Source organism: Entelurus aequoreus, linkage group LG05, assembly GCF_033978785.1.
Source record: "Entelurus aequoreus isolate RoL-2023_Sb linkage group LG05, RoL_Eaeq_v1.1, whole genome shotgun sequence".
NCBI classification, from domain to species: domain Eukaryota; kingdom Metazoa; phylum Chordata; class Actinopteri; order Syngnathiformes; family Syngnathidae; genus Entelurus; species Entelurus aequoreus.
In genome coordinates this window covers 45,643,198-45,663,943 of record NC_084735.1, presented here as the reverse complement: position 1 = coordinate 45,663,943, position 20,746 = coordinate 45,643,198, and the positions used below count along the sequence as shown (strand labels likewise).

The window sequence follows — 20,746 nt, the reverse complement described above, 5'->3', positions numbered from 1 at the left end:
AGTCTGATGCTTAATGGTATCCTTGCTCCCTGGAAGTTTATTGTCGACAATAAATCATGCATGTCACCTGGACAGACGAAGTCTGAGGAGGTAATTTCGACAAGTTAGTGCACTTTTGACAGCCATTTGGGGCCCGGAAATGGCGAGAAAGACACGAAAAGACGTTTTCCCCCTATAGTTTATAAGGGCTTTATAGACGGAATTACGCAGCTCCCATAGGCTCCATTGTAAGCAAACTTTTGATCGCAAATATTTAATATTTAGAATGCAAAAAAAAAACCATCCATTGTCATGTCTCTCTCATAATGATTGTGAACGATAAGCAAAATTCCAAAAGGAGTGCAGTTCCCTTTTAAGTTTAATTTTTTTTTAAATGGTCATTTTGAAATTAGACCACGTGTTATTGTATTGGGCTGTAGCTTATTGAATGTTTCAGTAATGGAATAATCTATCAATCAGTTTGTTCGATTGATCAAGACTTTATAACCTCAATGCAAATTTTAGGGAAAATAGTAAAAACAATTTTCCGCTTGCCATAACTATCTTCCTTTTTCTAATAAATGCACACACGATTGTAGCTGAGATAGGCTCCAGCGCCCCCCGCGACCCCGAAGGGAATAAGCGGTAGAAAATGGATGGATGGATCAACATTAAAATTGTACTTTTAACATGTGTGCATTAATATTTTTTTGCGCTTTATTGCAGCGGCCGTACGGAAACTATGTGCCGGTATTTAAAGCTCCAACCACCATGCAGTCCGTAATTTATAAATTTTTATTAGTTGCACTCAATGTGGCTCATGTTGTGTTGTACCAAGAAGTTGATGCAACAAAGTGTGAAACTGCAATTAGAAAGAATACAAAGCCAATTGTACAAAAGTGTACCCGGCCTTCCCCCCGAATGCAGCTGAAATAGACTCCAGCATCCCCCGCGACTCCGAAAGGGACAAGCGGTAGAAAATGGATGGATGGACAAAGCCAATTAGTTGCCAATCAAAATTTGTGGCAGAGCAAAGCTATGTATGACATACACTCATCCGCTCTAATTAAAATTTGACAATCTCGTTTCATACTTTAAATTACATGTACTTGAAATATTTAAATTGTCACAATAATCACAATTAGAGAACACATCTAAAACACAGGAGATACTTCCTCACAGTTGAAGCTGCATTGCTGCTAAATGAAAAAGATATCCAGGCGCTTGTTTTATCCTTCCGATGAGACTGGAGGTGTGTGTAGTGACCTGTGTTGGTTGATACAACCAATAACAGAGCATTTTCATTCTTCTGGTCGTACCTTGGGCATGTTGTCGTGCGAACTACAAAAGCTTGTACATAAAATAAAAATGGCGGATTTGCGCAAAGATCCTCGGATACATTTCTGCCATATAAGGTTAATCCGCTGACGTCACCGGTGGGAAAAACGTCACATATTGTTCAAATTCCAAATGGTTTGTTTGGGGGGGAAGTAGGAAATCAAGATTCAAGATTGTTTATTGTCATATGCACAGTTAAACAGACAGTTTGCCGTACAGTGAAAATCTTACTTTGCTAGTCCACCCTTCAACAAGTCACACGGTACTAAGCAAAAAATTAAAATAAAAATCTATATACAAGGCACAGTAAGTAACATTACATTATTGCACATTCTGATTGACAGTCAACAGTATAAATATGGAGGTGACATTGGGTCACAGCAGCAGTTAAAGTGTCTTTAGTGATCAAAGGTGAAAAGTGTCTACAGTGATGGTTCACAGTTCGGATGTGGTCATGGTAGCTGTCTTTTGTTCAAAAAGACAAAAGTAAAACGGGGGGGGGGGGGGAGCTAGCATTCACAAGTTAGCATTCACAAGCCTGATGGCCTGTGGGTAGAAACTGTTTGTCAGTCTCGTAGTCCTGGATTTCAGGCTCCTGTATCATCTGCCTGATGGTAGGAGGCTGAAGAGACTGTGCTGGGGGTGTGTACTGTCCTTTATGATGTTGTGTGCTCTCCTGGTGGCCCTGGTAGAGTACATGTCCTGTAGTGAGAGGAAGGCTGCTCCTGATATGTACTGAGCAGTTTTAATCACTCGCTGGAGTGCCTTCCTGTCCTTAGCAGTGCAGTTTCCATACCAGACCGTGATTGAGCTGGTAAGGACACTCTCAACCGTACTTCTATAGAAGTTGCTGAGAATTTTGGGTGGCATGCCAAATTTTCTCAGCCTTCTTAGGAAGTACAGTCGCTGTTGGGCTTTCTTTATTGTTTGTTGGGTGTTGTGATCCCAGGTGAGGTCCTCGCTGATGTGGGTCCTGAGGAATTTAAAGGTTTTCACCCTGTCCACCTTTGTCCCCCCTATGTACAGAGGTGTGTACTGTGCACTCCTTCTCCGTGGGTCAATAATCATCTCCTTGGTCTTGTCAAGGCAAGGCAAGATGATTTTATAAATATCTTTGCAATGCCTCCACGGTTTGATTTCAAATTTTCGGGACTTCTGCAGATCCCAAATACACATAAGCTGTTACAAATAGGTAAGAAAAGTTGGTTTTGCATATTAGGGCCCTTTTAAAAAATAGCATACTCCAAACTAAACTTATATAAACACATTGCTGTCTGAGCAACTATTATATTACACATTGAACCAACAATATGTGCTCTCTTAGACCAGTGCTTTTTAAACCTTTTTTGAGCCAAGGCACATTTTTTGCATTGAAAAAATCGTGAGGAACACCACCAGCAGAAATCATTAAAAAACGAAACTCAGTTGACAGTAAAAAGTCGTTGTCGCAATTGTTGGATATTACTTTAAACCATAACCAACCATGCATTAATATAGCTCTTGTCTCAAAGTAGGTGTACTGTCACAACCTGTCACATCACGCCGTGACTTATTTTGAGTTTTTTGCTCTTTTCCTGTGTGTAGTGTTTTAGTTCTTGTCTTGCGCTCCTATTTTGGTGGCTTTTTCTCTTTTTTTGGTATTTTCCTGTAGCAGTTTCATGTCTTCCTTTGAGTGATATTTCCCGCATCTACTTTGTTTTAGTAATCAAGAATATTTCAGTTGTTTTTTTTATCCTTCTTTGTGTGGACATTGTTGATTGTCATGTCATGTTCGGATGTACATTGTGGACGCCGTCTTTGCTCCACAGTAAGTCTTTGCTGTCGTCCAGCATTCTGTTTTTGTGACTTTGTAGCCAGTTCAGTTTTAGTTTTGTTATAATAATAATAATAATAATGGATTAGATTTATATAGCGCTTTTCTAGACACTCAAAGCGCTTCACAGAGAAGTGAGAACCCATCATTCATTTTTACAACTCATTCATTCATCATTCATTCTCCGGTGTGAGCGGCACCGGGGGCAAGGGTGAAGTGTCCTGCCCAAGGACACAACGGCAGCGATTTTTGGATGGTAAGAGGCGGGGAGCGAACCTGCAACCCTCAGGTTTCTGCAAGGCGCTCTACCCACTGCTTAGCCTTCCCTAAACTTAAATGCCTTTTCTTAGGGGCACTCACCTTTTGTTTATTTTTGGTGACAGATTAAAACACTATCAGTGAAGCATAAGAAACACAAAACATGCAAAGGCGTGAGTTTTCTAATGTAATTATGGTTGTACGGTATACCGGTACTTATAAAGTACCGCGGTGCTAATGAATTATAAACAATACTATACTGCCTTTGAAAAATACAGGTACTTTTTTCATCTGTATGCTACTGAGCACGGTGACGCACAGAGCCGAGGTGCATGTTAAGTGTGTCAGCGCACACACGAACACACAGCGCACAAGCAGAAACCGCAAGGAGAGGAAAAATGGCATATAAAGGTAATTCTACTGGTTAATAAAGAGGGTGCGTGAAGCACTGTATAGAGGTATTTGGGCTTCAAAACTATCGATCAAGGTTACACTTTGAACACGGAAGTGCTGCGCTGCAAGCAGTTCTTTCAGACATGCCTAGCCAAAAAGGGCAAGACAGTATTATCACCTGCGCTTCAAACTTAGGCAAACATTTAAATAACAATCATCCAGACCTGCACAATGAGTTTAAAGGTAATATAGTTAACTCGATCCCCTGCTGTGCACATCTAGATGCCAAATATTAGCGCAGTCAAAACCGCCCGCTTGGTGTAAACTAATGCAAGTGAAATGACTGAATTGTGTTACAAATTCTTACAATTTGGGTTTTATCCTTAACAATGTGTCTTTTAACTGCTAAATGTCTTATTTGTGTAGTTTAAGCCATAGTAATGTTTTTAGTATTTACTAATAATTGTATTTGTCTTAAAGCACAGACCAAGAGTGGCAACTATAAATCATGAATCATTCAATACAATGTCAATAAAGCTTTCTATTCTAACCTAATCCTAGATAATGGCATGCTATATTTAATATGTAACATTGTGAACTGTTCTTTGAGTGCAACAAGAAAAGCCCAGTGTGTTTAATGCTTTTAATTTTAATTTTAATCTTCTAAAATTGTTCTTTGAGTGCAATCAGAAACATACGTTTAAAATATCGTAAGATTTTCTGTTAAAATGAAGCCATTTTTTTGGTCTCCTTTATTTAGAAAAGTATCAAAAAAGTAAATTTTGGTACCGGTACCAAAACATTGGTATTGTGTGTATATTCATTTTAATTATTAAAAAAAATACTTGGTCGAAAGATTTAACAATGTGTATATTTATTTTAGTTATTTAAAAAAAAAATAGTGTGTGTAAGTACTTTTTGAGCACATTCAACAATACCACGTGATCATTTTGGTCACGAGAACCGTGATATGAAATTGTCCTATTGTTACATTCCTAGTGTGCACAATGCTGAGCCATACAAAAGTCACCACGTAAACTGCATTGCACAATAATTTTTTCACTAAGATGTTACAAAAATTCAATAATCTCTGATCTTTGCTTTTGTTTGTAAATCACATAACAAAACTGCATCTGCTCTGGGGATTTTCCATGGTGAAGACAGTGCTAACCACACAAAGGAACAGAGAAAAGTGGGCATAAGCTGTATATCGTGGGAACCAAACTTGACTGCTGTGTGGAGATATACTTATCAACTGTGGAATTTCCTTTTTTGACATGCTGTAAAAATCTCCATGGTCGATATTTCAGGTTTATTTGTTGGTTACAAGTCGTGAATTGTCCTGTCATGTCAAAGCTGATTACAGGATTTTAAGTGTGTGAATTGGTATTCGTTTACTCAAACAACCCCCTCTCCGCCTTTGTAGTATGCAGGTCAGGAATGTCAGTAATGCCAGTGGTAGAAAGACTGGAGCTTTAATAGTCTGTAGCTCATCGGATTGCTAAAGACTCTTGTTGGCATTGACAAAATTTGGTTAATTTCAACCATAAAGCATGTGACACTACATACCTTTTCATAGAAATACCAATGCTGCAACTAAATCATGCTTTCAAACACAGATGTTGTCTACTTTCGCTTTACAGTTAAGTTACTGATTGTGAATATTTCAATTTAGCATAACACAAACGACCAGTCTTGTTTGCAATAGGAGTTAATCTGCAACTTCTGGGTAGCAAGAACATGATTTGAAAGACGGTTTTGCGAACCTGCTTAAGTCAGCCCTGCTTTAATTGGCAAACTTTAAATGTCGACCAGTTTACTCATTAAGTTCCGGTTCACCGGGTTCTTCTTTGTTACTAACACGTACCCACTTAAGTTGACTTTCTCACATAAAATTTGAGACCAAGGGATAGGACTGGACAATTAATAACATTTTAATTTTGATTTCGATTATGGCTTCTCACGATTACGAAAATAAATAATCAGAAAAAAAAGATTAATGGGCCGTACAACGTGCATGCAAAATTCCACGACGATGAAACAGATGAGGAGCGAATAAGTGTAAAAAAGAGCACTTCTATTAGAAGTTTGGGATGTCACCATGGTTGCTATTTTTATTTGACCCAACGCAACAGCACGGTGGAAAGAGGTTAGTGTGTGTGCCTCACATACGAAGATCTGGGTTCAATCCTGGCCTCGGGATCTTTCTGTGTGGAGTTTGCATGTTCTCCCCGTGACTGCGTGGGTTCCCTCCGGGTACTCCGGCTTCCTCCCACCTCCAAAGACATGCACCTGGGGATAGGTTGATTGGCAACACTAATTGACCCTAGTGTGTGAATGTGAGTGTGAATGTTGTCTGTCTATCTGTGTTGGCCCTGCAAGGAGGTGGCGACTTGTCCAGGTTGTACCCCGCCTACCGCCCGAGTGCACCCCCCGCCACCCTGAACGGGACAAGCGATAGAAAATGGATGGACAACGCTAGTCAATAATCAATAATTGCTAAACTCAATACAAGAAGTAAGGCATATGATTTCCATGTTCACGTAACCATGGACAGAGTCACAAAATTGTGCAGGGAAATTGAGATAATTGTAAGTGAAATGTTGTCATTGTGAGGAGAAGAGACATTTATTTGGGAAAATAATGAGTTCACTTATTCACAATACACTCAAACGTCCTGAACTCAACAATGTCGAGGCGGCCACTTGAAACAGTAACTAAACTACGAAGCTTAAACTAGCAGGAACAATCCATACACCCACAACACAGCTCATCTTCTTGTGTTGTTTTAACGACATAGTGGATGTTACATGAATCTACAAACAGTGGTCGCAATTTGAGAGGTTTGACCTTTTTTTTTTCTTTTTTTTTTTTTTACAGCCAGACAAGCCTCTTTACTCCTCAAGCTGAGAACAACAGCACAATAATAGCGCGTTGCGCCACATCTGGTCTGACTGCGGTTTTAAAAAAAGTACCTTAAACAAGCATAATGTACTTATTGATACATTTACACAGATATTATGCTTTGACCTAAGATACTGGTCAAAATTGTCCAAAGATGTATTACATTAATAAATGTGAGGATTTTAGCATTTAATTAACAAACATTTTGTTCAGTTTTATTTGACACACAAAACACATACTTTGTGGTGGTAAAATAAGTGTAAAAGGGAAAAAAATTAATTAAAAACAAACTGGACAAAAAAAAATTATATTTCTATTGTTATTTAAAAGAATTGCTATTGGTATTATTATTTTTTTTGTTTATTCGTTACTAATTTTTATCCAGCTTTTTTAAACTATATTTAAAGTTGAGTTTTGGTGGTACAATAAATACTTGTTTTCAAATTAATGAATAATCTTGTAATTCAAGTTTCAAGTTATCAAGTTTCATTTTTATTCAGACATTTTTAAACATTTTGACAGATAAAGAGAAGACATTCTCCAATATACATATAGTCTGAAATGGAAGCTATACACCTATCCCAGTATATTTACGAAACAGATACAGAAAAAAACTACCAATGTCTTATGCATGTAGTTGTAATTTTTTTGTTTTCCAGTAATCACAAAATAAAAATATGAAAAAGTTCCGACATGTTAATTTTCCATCCTTAGCATCCATTTACAACATATTTTTTTTATAATTGATTTCTTCAATTTAAAAAAAAATTTAATTAACGTTTTACAGTCTTTTAACTCTTGGTCCAAATTACTTGGTACATTAATCCCAACAAAAGACACAATGCTGCTCTGCACTCGTTCTCACGTATGTTTTTTTAAGCATTATGAACACAGTCTCGTTTGTTAAAAAATCCCTGAATAAACACTGGTAACTTGTTATTGTTTATGTTATACAAAAATTGTGCTGTCTTAAAGTCGACCAAATCCTTCAATTTTGGTGCTTTTAATTTAATGAAAAGCTCAATTGTATGTAAGCCACTTTATTCACAATGCGGATCATTGTTTTTTGAATGATACTAATTGGATTAAGATTTGTTTTATAAGTATTTTCCCACACTTCTAGGCCATAGGTCATGTAAGGGAGAACCAGGGAACAGTATAAAAATTTTTTTTTTTTTTTCATTTAGCATTTCTTTGACTTTAGATATTATTGCAAGAGATTTACATAGATTTGCCTTGAGTGTATATGATGCTTCAGAGCTTATTTTGTAAAAGTACTCCCAATAAATTTTATTTCATTCACTCTTTCTATCTCAGTATTATTTATTTTTAATTTTCTACATGCATCAATGGCACAATTTCCAAACACTACATTTAGTTTAGTTTAAATTGAGAGTTAACTTATTTGTATCAAACCACTTCTTTAACAATAATAGTTCTTAATTAATCAGGATTACAATCCATTCATCCAGCCATCCATTTTCTTCCGCTTATCAGAGGTTGGGTCGCGGGGGCAGCAGCCTAAGCAGGGAAGCCCAGACTTCCCTTTCCCCAGCAACACTTCGTCCAGCTCCTCCCAGGGGATCCCGAGGCCTTCCCAGGCCAGCCAGAAGACATAGTCTTCCCAACGTGTTCTGGGTCTTCCCCGTGGCCTCCTACCGGTCGGACGTGCCCTAAACACCTCCCTAGAGAGGCGTTAAGGTGACATCCTGATCAGATGCCCGAACCGCCTCACCTGGCTCCTCTCGATGTGGAGGACCAGCGGCTTTACTTTGAGCTCCTCACGGATGACAAAGCCACCCGGCGGAGGAAACTCATTTCGGCCGCTTGCACCTTTAACCTTGGCTGAGCATGGGTTTATTTTATTTGTTGTGGTTTCAATCAAAATAATCGTGTGATTATTATTTTTGCCATAATCGTCCAGCCCTACAAAAGAGTAATTTTGTAAAATGTTGGTGCATTTATGGCAACGTGTTGTAGTATTGTTAATCTCCTTATTATTCTTCAACCAAATGAAACAGCAACACAACTAATGTCTTGTTACACATTATTAAAACGTACGAAAGCATCATTGTCAATGTAGTCACAACAAACAACGATGGACCTCAACAGTTCTGTTTGATAAAAGTATGAAATGTCGTATGCAAACATCCACCCATCTATTTTCTTTTCCGCTCATTTTCATTAGGGTTTTGGTTAAGATTGATGCCTATCTCAACTTTCAGGTAACCATCCGTGGTTATAAGGGTCCTATTATGCAAAACCAACCTTTCTTACGCGATATAGACAATATATGATATAAATTATATAGATTTGGCTGACGATAGAGTTTTTAAAACTATCGTTATATCAAGATAATGCATGTTGATGACACGTTCTAGCTGTGTCTGCAAATTGTGTGTTTATGCTAGCGGCCCTGCAGAAACAAAGACAGCGGGGACAGACAAGTGCATTCACTCCGTTTCTAGCTCAAAACATTATTGGAAAATGTTCATCTACCGTTCAGAAAATGTCCGAAATGGGATAAGGAAAAAGTTATTGAATTTAGGTTACCTTAGGTTTACGCTACAAACTTCAACTGCTGTTTGTGCATGCTTGCGACACTGGATGACTGATAAGAGGCTTCACTACGTTACTTTCACTTCACTATAGCTATCTATGAAGTTATGGGCATATTTTAATCTACCTGTCCTTTCACAAAATGTCAGAAGTGGGATAAGGAACAAGTGATTACATTTGGAGGATGACATTTTTACAATTGGCAGAGTTCTTTTGTAGTTTTTATTTGCAACCCTCTTAATGGAAATGTTCCTAACTAGTTCATATATTGTGTTTGGGGTAAATCTAGGCGTGTGTGTTTGTCAGTAAATATAGTTGAGCTCCTCCCCGTACTGTTTCTGTCAGTTTAACGTGACACCTGGGAATGTGACCCGAAACACTGGAGAGGAACCAGACTCATTGGTGCTTGTGTTGCTCAACTAAACTGACACAAACCGTTCCCTTCATTTCTGCAACATTGTATTGTTTGGATTAAGACATATTGCTTTGAAATATAATCCTGCCACAAGTACATTATTTCATTGCACAACCACGGTTGCTGATGAATCCCCCAAACCTGCGTTGCAGCATTAAACTGAAGATACAGTAAGTAATTGAATGTGCTTTTTACGCAGTGACTAAATGTGTTTTTGTTTTGACACGATAGTAAATGCACAAGGCTACTTACTCTACTAGTGTTGTGTCACGTGAGCAAACATTGCGACATCAACATTGGATAATGGAAACATGCATGGTTCAAATAAGTAAACATGTGGTTTCTCATTTCAGTCAAAAAGCAATTTCTTTGTTAAAGTGGAATCAAGTTTCCTGTGATTTTGTATTTAAAGCCATAATTTCTTGTGACTTTTGGATGCTGTGCTGTTGTTGGATTTCATTTAGGCCAGAATCAGATTGTCATAGTTTGCATAAACAAGTGTATCTAGCAGATAGGCCACTTGTGATAGACGTAAAAATGCAGGTCCTCAAATGAGACTCTCCGTATATTTAAAAAGGCCACAAACTGTTTCTATTGTCTTGAGTTTGCGGTAACAATCCATAGAGATTAAATCAAATTCCTAAGAAGATTTAGTATAACACAATCAATTTATATCATGGTTAATTGTACTATTTAAAATGTATTTGGTTTGAATAAGGTTTTACTACATTCAAATAATGATAAAAATCTGTCGATATAACAAAAAATGTTTGTCCAGCAATTTGCATGTTGTCAAATGTCTGGATGGTATTACCGAAAAGACAGGACTTACTCTTCTAACTCTTCTGAATTTCTTTGTACATTTCTATCTTAACTATTGTAAAGCTGGGATGGGTTGAATTGCTTCATTTTCTTTAATTAGATTGATAAACATTCCATGATGTTTGTAAAAAAAATTAAAAAAATACATTTTTAAGTAGGGCTGGGCGATATGACCTTTTTTTTAATATCTCAATATTTTTAGGCCGTATCGCGATACACAATATATATCTCAATATTTTGCCTAAGCCTTGAATGAACACTTGATGCATATAATCACAGCAGTATGATGATTCTATGTGTCTACATTAAAACATTCTTGTTCATACTGCATTAATATATGCTCATTTTAAACTTTCATGCAGAGGGGGAAATCACAACTAAGTCAATTTAGCAAAACTGTATTTATTAAACAGTTATTAAGCAGTGGCACAAACATTCATGTCATTTCCAAAACAGAAAGTGCAAGATTGTCAGAGACATTTTAAAACAAGCTATAAGTGCACTTTTGTGAAATGTCACTAAGATGACATTTCAAAACCACACTAAATTAAAGTGCACTTTTTGTACAGAACGCCACTACAATAGTTCAAAACAAATAAAGCGCACTTTTGTGCATGATGACACACAAGATATTTCAATAAGTGTCACATAAAAATGAGCTGCATATCAAATAGTATATGTCCTACGGTGTTGATGTGGAAATAGTTGCTTCGGCATTTAGTTGGTGTGGCACCGAACGGAGATGTTGACATGTAAAGACATATTCCCGCTTGAAGCCAAACCACCGTCAGACGATGGACCCTGTGCTGTTTTTCTTGGGAATTAATTATTCCTCCATTTGTTACCAGATTCGCACCTTCTTTCTCTCGTATTACCACTCAAACCACACCGTTAGCTGTTAGCATCACAGCTAACGTTACCATGTCGCTACCTGTCTGCTCCGTGGGAGCGTGTGACGTTGCTCACGTGACAGTATGTGACGTAAGTAAGAAGGTGCGCTTGTTTTAAGTCTCTGTGAGAAGGAGAGACAGGAAAGAGTGAGAAACGCATGCAGTTTAATGCCCCGCAGCTAAAAGCAACTGGGTGAGAACGTATACTCGAATATCAGGATATAGTCATTTTCTATATCGCAGAGACAAACCCGCGATATATCGAGTATATCGATATATCGCCCCGCCCTATTTTTAAGTAGACTTTTCTTTTAAGCCAACACTGAGCGTATAAGTCGTACGTTAGCAGCCAAGAGGAGCTTGTAACCTGTAACCTGTTTTGAAAAGGTTTTGTTATCATTTATATACCAAATAACATACTATAAGAATTGTGTTGAATCGAGAATAAATTCTGAATCCAATCGAAAATCAATTCTAAATCGAATCGTCACTGCAAGAATCGTAATTGAATTGTGAGGTGCTCAAAGATTCCCACGTCCACTTTTCATGTCATACGGTTTGGGATGTAAGGATTACCTATGTTAGTGATAAGCAGCGGTAAAACTCACGACAGTTAGTAGTACCTTTTCAAATTAAAACAATCGTAAAACCATGATTGGTAACCGCACCTCGCTAAAGTCACAAACTAGTGATTCTGATAATTTCTTGGAGACGCAAGCGAGTGTGCTGATCGCTCGTTGGCAATTTGCTGAGCTAGCTCGAGCAGCTAGCGTGCTCATCCGTAGCTAGCTATAGCTAATCTTGTATAAACTCATTGCCGTCTGAGCAACTAAGCAATTCAATTGTGCACATCGAACCTCCAGATTGTGCTTTTATTTATGTATTTTATAACTAAAGTTTAGTTAAACGATTTCAGTGTGTTTTTGAGCGCATACGACAATAATTGTGATATGAGTGTCACGATCGGCTTTCGACGAAGTAGGAGCCCAACGTAGAGAAAAAATATTAAAAATGATTTTAAAAAATGCACTGTAAAAAGAGTGAAGAAAAACAACTATGGATGCACACAAAAGGTGTGGAGAAATGAAAACGCACACAAAAGGTGTGGATAAGAAACAATTAACACTACACGACAGAGCCTCAGGAACGAGAAACGTGAGTGGAGCCAGAGCAGAGGAGATGAACGCGACTGGAAGGGTGAACCAGCAGAAATCTACTGGCGCCGAGTAAATGGACAAGAGAGCTTAAGAGTTGAAGAGGATTCAGTGGCAGCTCAGAGTTAATCTTCAAGAAGGGAAAGATGCCTATAGAAGGAAGCTTGAAGTTAAACTCCAACAAAACAACACTCGTGAGGTTTGGAAAGGTATGAAGGCCATCACAGGCTTCAACAATAAAGCCAAACTGCTGGATGGGGGTGCAGATAGAGCCAACGAGCTCAATTTGTTTTTCAACAGATTTAGCAACGCACCCCTTACTGGCCCTCCCCCCACTACTCCTGTTCTCACACCTCCACCTCCCCCTCCTTCTCTTTTACCTGCCACAGCCGTTTTCCCCCCCCCTCTCCCCTCCCCCACTTCCACCCCCACTGAGAAAGCCAGCCCGGTGTGTCTGACACCTGGACTTGTAAGACAGCAGCTGGAGAAAGTCAATCCAGCTAAGTCAGCAGGCCCTGACCGAGTCAACCCCTGGGTCCTGAAGACTTGCGCTGCTCAGCTAACTGGGATCCTGCACTTCATCTTCAACCTGAGTCTGAAGCTAGAACAGATACCAGTGCTATGGAAAACATCCTGCATAGTGCCGGTGCCCAAGAAGCCCATCCCATCGAGCTCAAATGACTTCAGACCTGTTGCCCTGACGTCCCAGGTCATGAAGGTCCTCGAGAGACTTGTGCTGGATCAGCTGAGGCCACTGGTGGCTCCTTCCCTGGATCCTCTACAGCAGGGGTCACCAACGCGGTGCCCGCGGGCACCAGGTAGCCCGTAAGGACCAGATGAGTAGCCCGCCGGCCTGTTCTAAAAATAGCTCAAATAGCAGCACTTACCAGTGAGCTGCCTCTATTTTTTAAATTTGATTTATTTACTAACAAGCTGGTGTCGCTTTGCCCGACATTTTTAATTCTAAGAGAGACAAAACTCAAATAGAATTTCAAAATCCAAGAAAATATTTTAAAGACTTGGTCTTCACTTGTTTAAATTCATTAATTTTTTTACTTTGCTTCTTATAACTTTTAGAAAGACCATTTCAGAGAAAAAATACAACCTTAAAAATGATTTTAGGATTTTTAAACACATATACCTTTTTACCTTTTAAATTCCTTCCTCTTCTTTCCTGACAATTTAAATCAATGTTCAAGTATTTTTTTATTTTTTTATTGTAAAGAATAATAAATACATTTTAATTTAATTCTTCATTTTAGCTTCTGTTTTTTCGACGAAGAATATTTGTGAAATATTTCTTCAAACTTATTATGATTAAAATTCAAAAAAATTATTCTGTCAAATCTAGAAAATCTGTAGAATCAAATTTAAATTTTATTTCAAAGTCTTTTGAATTTCTTTAAAAAATTTTGTTCTGGAAATTCTAGAAGAAATAATGATTTGTCTTTGTTAGAAATATAGCTTTGTCCAATTTGTTTTATATTCTAACAAAGTGTAGATTGGATTTTAACCTATTTAAAACATGTCATTAAAATTCTAAAATTAATCTTAATCAGGAAAAATGACTAATGATGTTCCATAAATTCTTTTTTTAAGTTTTTCTCTTCTTTTTTTCGGTTTAATTTTGAATTTTAAAGAGTCGAAATTGAAGATAAACTATGTTTCAAAATTTAATTGTCATTTTTTTCGTGTTTTCTCCTCTTTTAAACCGTTCAATTAAGTGTAAATATCATTCATTATTAATAATAACATAGAGTTAAAGGTAAATTGAGCAAATTGGATATTTCTGGCAATTTATTTAAGTGTGTATCAAACTGGTAGCCCTTCGCATTAATCAGTACCCAAGAAGTAGCTCTTGGTTTTAAAAAGGTTGGTGACCCCTGCTCTACAGTTTGCATATCAGCCCCATGTAGGAGTGGACGATGCTATCTACCTGCTGCATCATGCTCACTCTCACCTGGATGGTGGGAAGGGCACTGTGAGGATCATGTTTTTTTATTTCTCCAGTGCCTTTAACACCATTCAGCCAATTCTGATGAGTGACAAGTTGCTCAGGATGGGTGTCAGTTCATCCATTGTCTCCTGGATCACTGATTACTTGTCTGACAGGCCCCAGTTTGTGCGACTGGGGAGCTTCGTGTCGGATACTGTGGTCAGTGGTGTAGGTGCTCCACAGGGGACCGTCCTGTCTCCTTTCCTGTTCACCCTGTACACCTCAGACTTCCAGTATAGCTCCAGGTCCTGCCACCTGCAGAAATACTCTGACGACTCTGCTGTGGTCGGGTGTATCGGAGAGGGACGGGAATTGGAGTACAGGACACTGATCGCTGACTTTGTGGAGTGGTCTCAGGCGAACCATCTGGTCCTTAATGTGGACAAGACCAAGGAGCTGGTCATCGACTTCAGGAAGAGAGTGACCCCGGTGGAGCCCATCAAGATCCAGGGCCGGGAGGTGGCAGTAGTGGAGCAGTACAAGTACCTGGGAGTCCACTTGAACAGCAGACTGGACTGGAAGGACAACTGCAAAGCTGTTTACAAGAAGGGCATGAGCAGACTCTTTTTTCTGAGGAAGCTTAGGTCATTCAATGTGTGCAGCAAGCTGTTGGAGATATTTTATCAGTCTGTTGGGGCCAGTGCACTGTACTTTGCAGTGGTTTGTTGGGGGAGCAGCACTAGCAAAAGGGACTCAAACCGGATTGATAATCTGATCCGGAAAGCCGGCCAAACTATTGGCACGCAATTGGAGGCGTTTGTGTCAGTGAGGGACAGGAGGTCACTGGACAAACTGCTGGCCATCATGGACAATCCTGCCCACCCACTCCACCTGACAATTAAGGGACAGCGGAGTTCATACTCCAACAGGCTCCTTCAACTTCCTTCCCGCACTGTGCGATTCAAGAACTTCTTCATTCCACACTCCATCCAGCTGTATAATCACTCGCCATACAGCAATAGATGATATCTGCCTATTACCTGACACCTGACATGTTAGCTACTTCTCTTTGTTTATAATGTCTATTTTCTATTTCCTGCTGGACCTACTCTCCATTTTATGCTGCTGCTGTCATATAGACTGTATATACTGTAATATTGTACATGGTCATTGGTTTATATTGTATATATGTTATATACATAATATAATATATCTGTATATAAATTACTCTGTACACATATTATGTATATATTCGTATATATGTTTGATTTTTTTATAGCTATATTAGTCTATTTATACCTGCATTGTCCTTTCCATCATTGTAACTGAGCTACTGTGTTGAACAATTTCCCTTTTGGATCATTAAAGTTTGTCTAAGTCTAAGTCTAAGTCTTAAGTAGTCAGGAGGTAATGGGTACTACGTGTGCGCAAAGATGGCTCTGCCCCGTGACCCCAAAACCAGGAATTGCAACAAAGAGCAGACAAGCGGCAGAAAATCATGACAATGAAGTTTTCGCATCACAATACCAGATGGTTATGAACTACTTTTATTGAGAAACTCTTTAGGTGACCAAACAAAAAAGCCTGTTAATTTTTAAAGTAGTTGCAAAACTCAGTATTATAATATATTTGTGGTCCGCCACACTGCAGTCAATAAGCACCTTCTTTTCTCTATTCTCTTGTTGTAGGGCAGACTGGCTTGTACATGAATACACATCCTCCGCTGTTGCCATTTCTAATACAAAGTAGCGTATAGGTCGAACTTATATCTGTCAGTAGACACTATACATGGCTGACGGGGGGAAGACGCAGTTGAAGTGGAGGCCTGTAAATAACCGCCCACAAAACATTGCATCTTGAAGAGATGGTCAGAAAGCAGTTCGAAGATGGTCTGTAAAACACAATTTATGCAAAATTATGGACCAAGAACCACCAATACATGTCATGTAGACCAGTGGTCCCCAACCTTTTTGTAGCTGCGGACCGGTCAACGCCTGAAAATTTGTCGGGGGGTGGGGGGAAGGGGGTGTTGAAATGAAAAAAAAATATATATATATATATTTTTTTTTTCATAAAGAAATACAATCATGTGTGCTTACGGACGGTATCCCTGCAGACTGTATTGATCTATATTGATATATAATGTATATATTGTGTTTTTTATGTTGATTTAAAAAAATATATATATTATTTTTAATTTTTTTATTCTTGTGCAGCCCGGTACCAATCGGTCCGCGGCCCGGTGGTTGGGGACCACTGATGTAGACCACATGGAAGTGTATTAAATGTATAAAAAAAAAATTAATAATATGACCGCTTTAAGTAAGAAAAAAAATCATGAGCACACACACCTTTATATTTGCTTATTTGTCCTAGAACCAGCTGTGATTGCATTATGTTTATTCCTTTATTTAAAGATAGCTATATGACGCTGTTGTCTTTTGTGTTGCTTCTAAGGTGGCTGCTGTGGCTCTGATCAAAAGACATATGTTGTCGGAGGCTGGGCTTGGGCATGGTGGCTCATCTCTGACATCCAGAGGTAAGATGTGGCTGCATGTTACCAATCAAACCAAGACTTTTTCAGCAGTAACTGAAAAAAAAAACAAGGCGTTAAAATCAAATGAATACAAGTCTAGTATGTTACAGTGGTCTGTTGTTTCCTGGTTGATTGCAATACCATCTGAATTGACATATGGTCTATTGATAATAAACCGCAGTAAAACTCCCCCCGTTTAGTATTACCGTTTTAAATTGAAATTATCGTTAAACCGTTATTGATAAAACTTTTATAAACTCACGGACTGGTGACACTGCTCATTTACTGGAAAAGCATTTTAGCGCTAGCTCACCTAAATTCTAACATGAATACAAGAGACATTAACCTCTTTTCCTGATAAAAAACGACATTCCTCAATCTAAACTTGTATAAACACATTACTGTCAGAACAACTAAAATATTCAGTTGTTCACAGTAAACCTACAGGCTATGCTCTTTTAACTCAGAGAGATCGATCTATACTTGAAGAAATTTGACAACAGGAAGTGAGTTTGCGTTCGTTTTTCTTTATCATTAAATAAACACAAACAACTTTTACTAATTACAAATTAAAACGGAAAAAGATAAACATATTTAGACACTCAAATAGAAATAATAATAAATTCACTTTTTTTTTACTTTGGCTATTGTTTACAATCCTTATGAGAGACAAGAACACATGGGTTTTTTTTTTCATTCTAATTTGTATAAATCGGCTCGTTATAGGTGGTTAGCAATACTGCTAATGGGAACAATCCAGTCTGCCTCTAAATCACTCGTAAACCGCCAACAATACTTCATTTACTTTCCATAATCTGTGTAATAACCAAGTTGTAATGACAATGTTATTGTGAAAGTGAACACAGAGTGACTGTTTCTCTAGTGTAGTAACAAGGGCTGTCAAACGATTAACACATTTATTTGCGATTAATCGCATTCTGTTCATATTTAAAGGCCTACTGAAATTAATTTTTTTAATTTAAACGGGAATAGCAGATCCATTCTATGTGTCATACTTGATCATTTCGCGATATTGCCATATTTTTACTGAAAGGATTTAGTAGAGAAAATCGACGATAAAGTTCGCAACTTTTGCTCGCTGATAAAAAAAGCCTTGCCTGTACCGGAAGTAGCGTGACGTCACAGGAGGTAATATTCCTCACAATTTTCCTTTGTTTACAATGGAGCGAGAGAGATTTGGAGCGACAAAGCGACGATTACCCCATTAATTTGAGCGAGGATGAAAGATTCGTGGATGAGGAACGTCAGAGTGAAGAACTAGAGGCAGAGCAGGACGTATCTTTTTTCGCTCTGACCGTAACTTAGGTACAAGCTGGCTCATTGGATTCCACACTCTCTCCTTTTTCTATTGTGGATCACGGATTTGTATTTTAAACCACCTCGGATACTATATCCTCTTGAAAATGAGAGTCGAGCACGCGAAATGGACATTCAAAGTGACTTTTATCTCCACGACAATACATCGGTGACACACTTAGCTACTGAGCTAACGTGATAGCATCGTTCTCAAATGCAGATAGAAACAAAATACATAAATCCCTGACTGGAAGGATAGACAGAAGATCAACAATACTATTAAACCATGTACATGTAACTACACGGTTAATAATTCTCAGCCTGGTAAAGCTTAACAATGCTGTTGTTAACGACGCTAAGGCTAATTTAGCAACTTAGCAACCGGACCTCACAGAGCTATGATAAAAACATTAGCGCTCCACCTACGCCAGCCAGCCCTCATCTGCCCATCAACAGCCGTGCTCACCTGCGTTCCAGCGATCGACGGCGCGACGAAGGACTTCATCCGTGGGTTTGGCGGCTAGCATCGGCTAGGCGTCTGCTAAGTAAGTAGTCCTTGTTGTGTTGCTACAGCCAGCCGCTAATACACCGATCGTTCCCACCTACAACGTTCTTCTTTGCAGCCTCCATTGTTCATTAAATAAATTGCAAATGATTCACCAACACAGATGTCCAGAATACTGTGGAATTATGAAATGAAAACAGAGCTTGTTGTATAGGATTCTCCGGGCTCCGAATACTTCCCTTGTCCTCGTGACGTCACACGCATACGTCAGCATAATAAAATGTTTTTAACCGGAAGTGTGGCGGGAAATTTAAAATTGCACTTTATAAGTTAACCCGGCCGTATTGGCATGTGTTGCAATGTTAAGATTTCATCATTGATATATAAACTATCAGACTGCGTGGTCGGTAGTAGTGGGTTTCAGTAGGCCTTTAACTCAACATTAATTGCGATTAATCGCAGACCGTTATACTTTTTAATCATTAATAAGTAGGGATGTCCGATAATGGCTTTTTGCCGATATCTTATATTCCGATATTGTCCAACTCTTAATTACCGATACCGATATCAACCGATACCGATATATACAGTTGTGTAATTAACACATTATTATGCCTAATTTGGACAACCAGGTATGGTAAAGATAAGGTCTTTTTTTTAAAAAATATTAAAATAAAATAAGATAAATAACTTCAAAACATTTTCTTGAATAAAAAAGAAAGTAAAACAATATAAAAACAGTTACATAGAAACTTGTAATTAATGAAAATGAGTAAAATTAACTGTTAAAGGTTAGTACTATTAGTGGACCAGCAGCACGCACAATCATGTGTGCTTACGGACTGTATCCCTGCTGACTGTATTGATCTACCGGTATATTGATATATAATGTAGGAACCAGAATATTAATAACAGAAAGAAACAACCCTTTTGTGTGAATGAGTGTGAATGGGGGAGGGAGTTTTTTTGGGTTGGTGCACTAATTGTAAGTGTATCTTGTGTTTTTTATGTTTATTTTATAAAAAAAATAAAAAATAAAACTTTACCGATAATAAAAAAACGATACCGATAATTTCCGATATTACATTTTAAAGCATTTATCGGCCGATATTATCGGACATCTCTATTAATAAGTGTACCCTAGACAGATAATTTTCAAGTTTTTAAGTCCATGGGGGGACATTTAGGGCGGTAGGCGGGGTGTTTTTTTTAAACATTATGCTTATCTAAACAGCTCAATACAAAAAGGACATAAACACACTTTTAATGTCAATAAAAAAAAAATACCTGCAGTGCGTTGATATCTTGCCAGTTTTTTTATTTTGTAGTAATACAGAATTTGTATTCTTGCTTTAGGAGCACTTGCATTCAGAGGAGAGGAGATACACCATGTTTAGAAACCTGTTTCACGCATTAATAACACAAAATGTGAATTGCAATGGTTTGATCGTCAAAGATGTTTGGTAATATGATATTTCTACCTGAATAAATGCTTTTAATATTCTGTGCATTTTGTGTTGTACAAGTTAATGGTCTTCATGACAATGTCTTAATCTTCTCTATTTATCAATAACATGTAATATTCAGCCTGATAATCATTCTGTAATAGAGGAATATCAACCAGAACATGTTATAAAGGATATACACTAGGGTTTCCCCTACATGTAAACGATCGTGGCGCAACGCCACGGCAAGATTAATGCCGATACACCTTCAAAATAAGTTTTTTCTTTTCTTTTTTTACATGAAAACCCTTTTTTAACATGAAAACATATTTAATTGATATATTGTATAAATGGATATATCGTACATAGTATATTATTTACGTACTATTGGCTATAAATAGTTTGAAAAACAGCTCAAATATCATAAAAACGTTCCTCATTACTTTATTTTTGAAAAAAATAAACGTGCATCCAAATGTCAA

General features: G+C 37.9%; 1 protein-coding gene across 4 annotated transcripts in view; it reads left to right on the top strand.

Annotated features, from left to right (window-relative positions):
- The window catches only part of LOC133650686 (flotillin-2a), a 58,880-nt gene that overhangs the window by 1,576 nt on the left and 36,558 nt on the right, over window positions 1–20,746 (top strand). For 2 of the 4 annotated variants that reach the window (XM_062048231.1, XM_062048230.1), the window contains exon 2: window positions 16,919–17,000. In XM_062048231.1, the coding sequence (XP_061904215.1) occupies window positions 16,919–17,000 (82 nt within the window). Of the gene's footprint in view, window positions 1–9,675; window positions 9,830–16,918; window positions 17,001–20,746 lie in introns of those variants that run through there. The other 2 variants (XM_062048233.1, XM_062048232.1) reach the window with 2 other exon arrangements.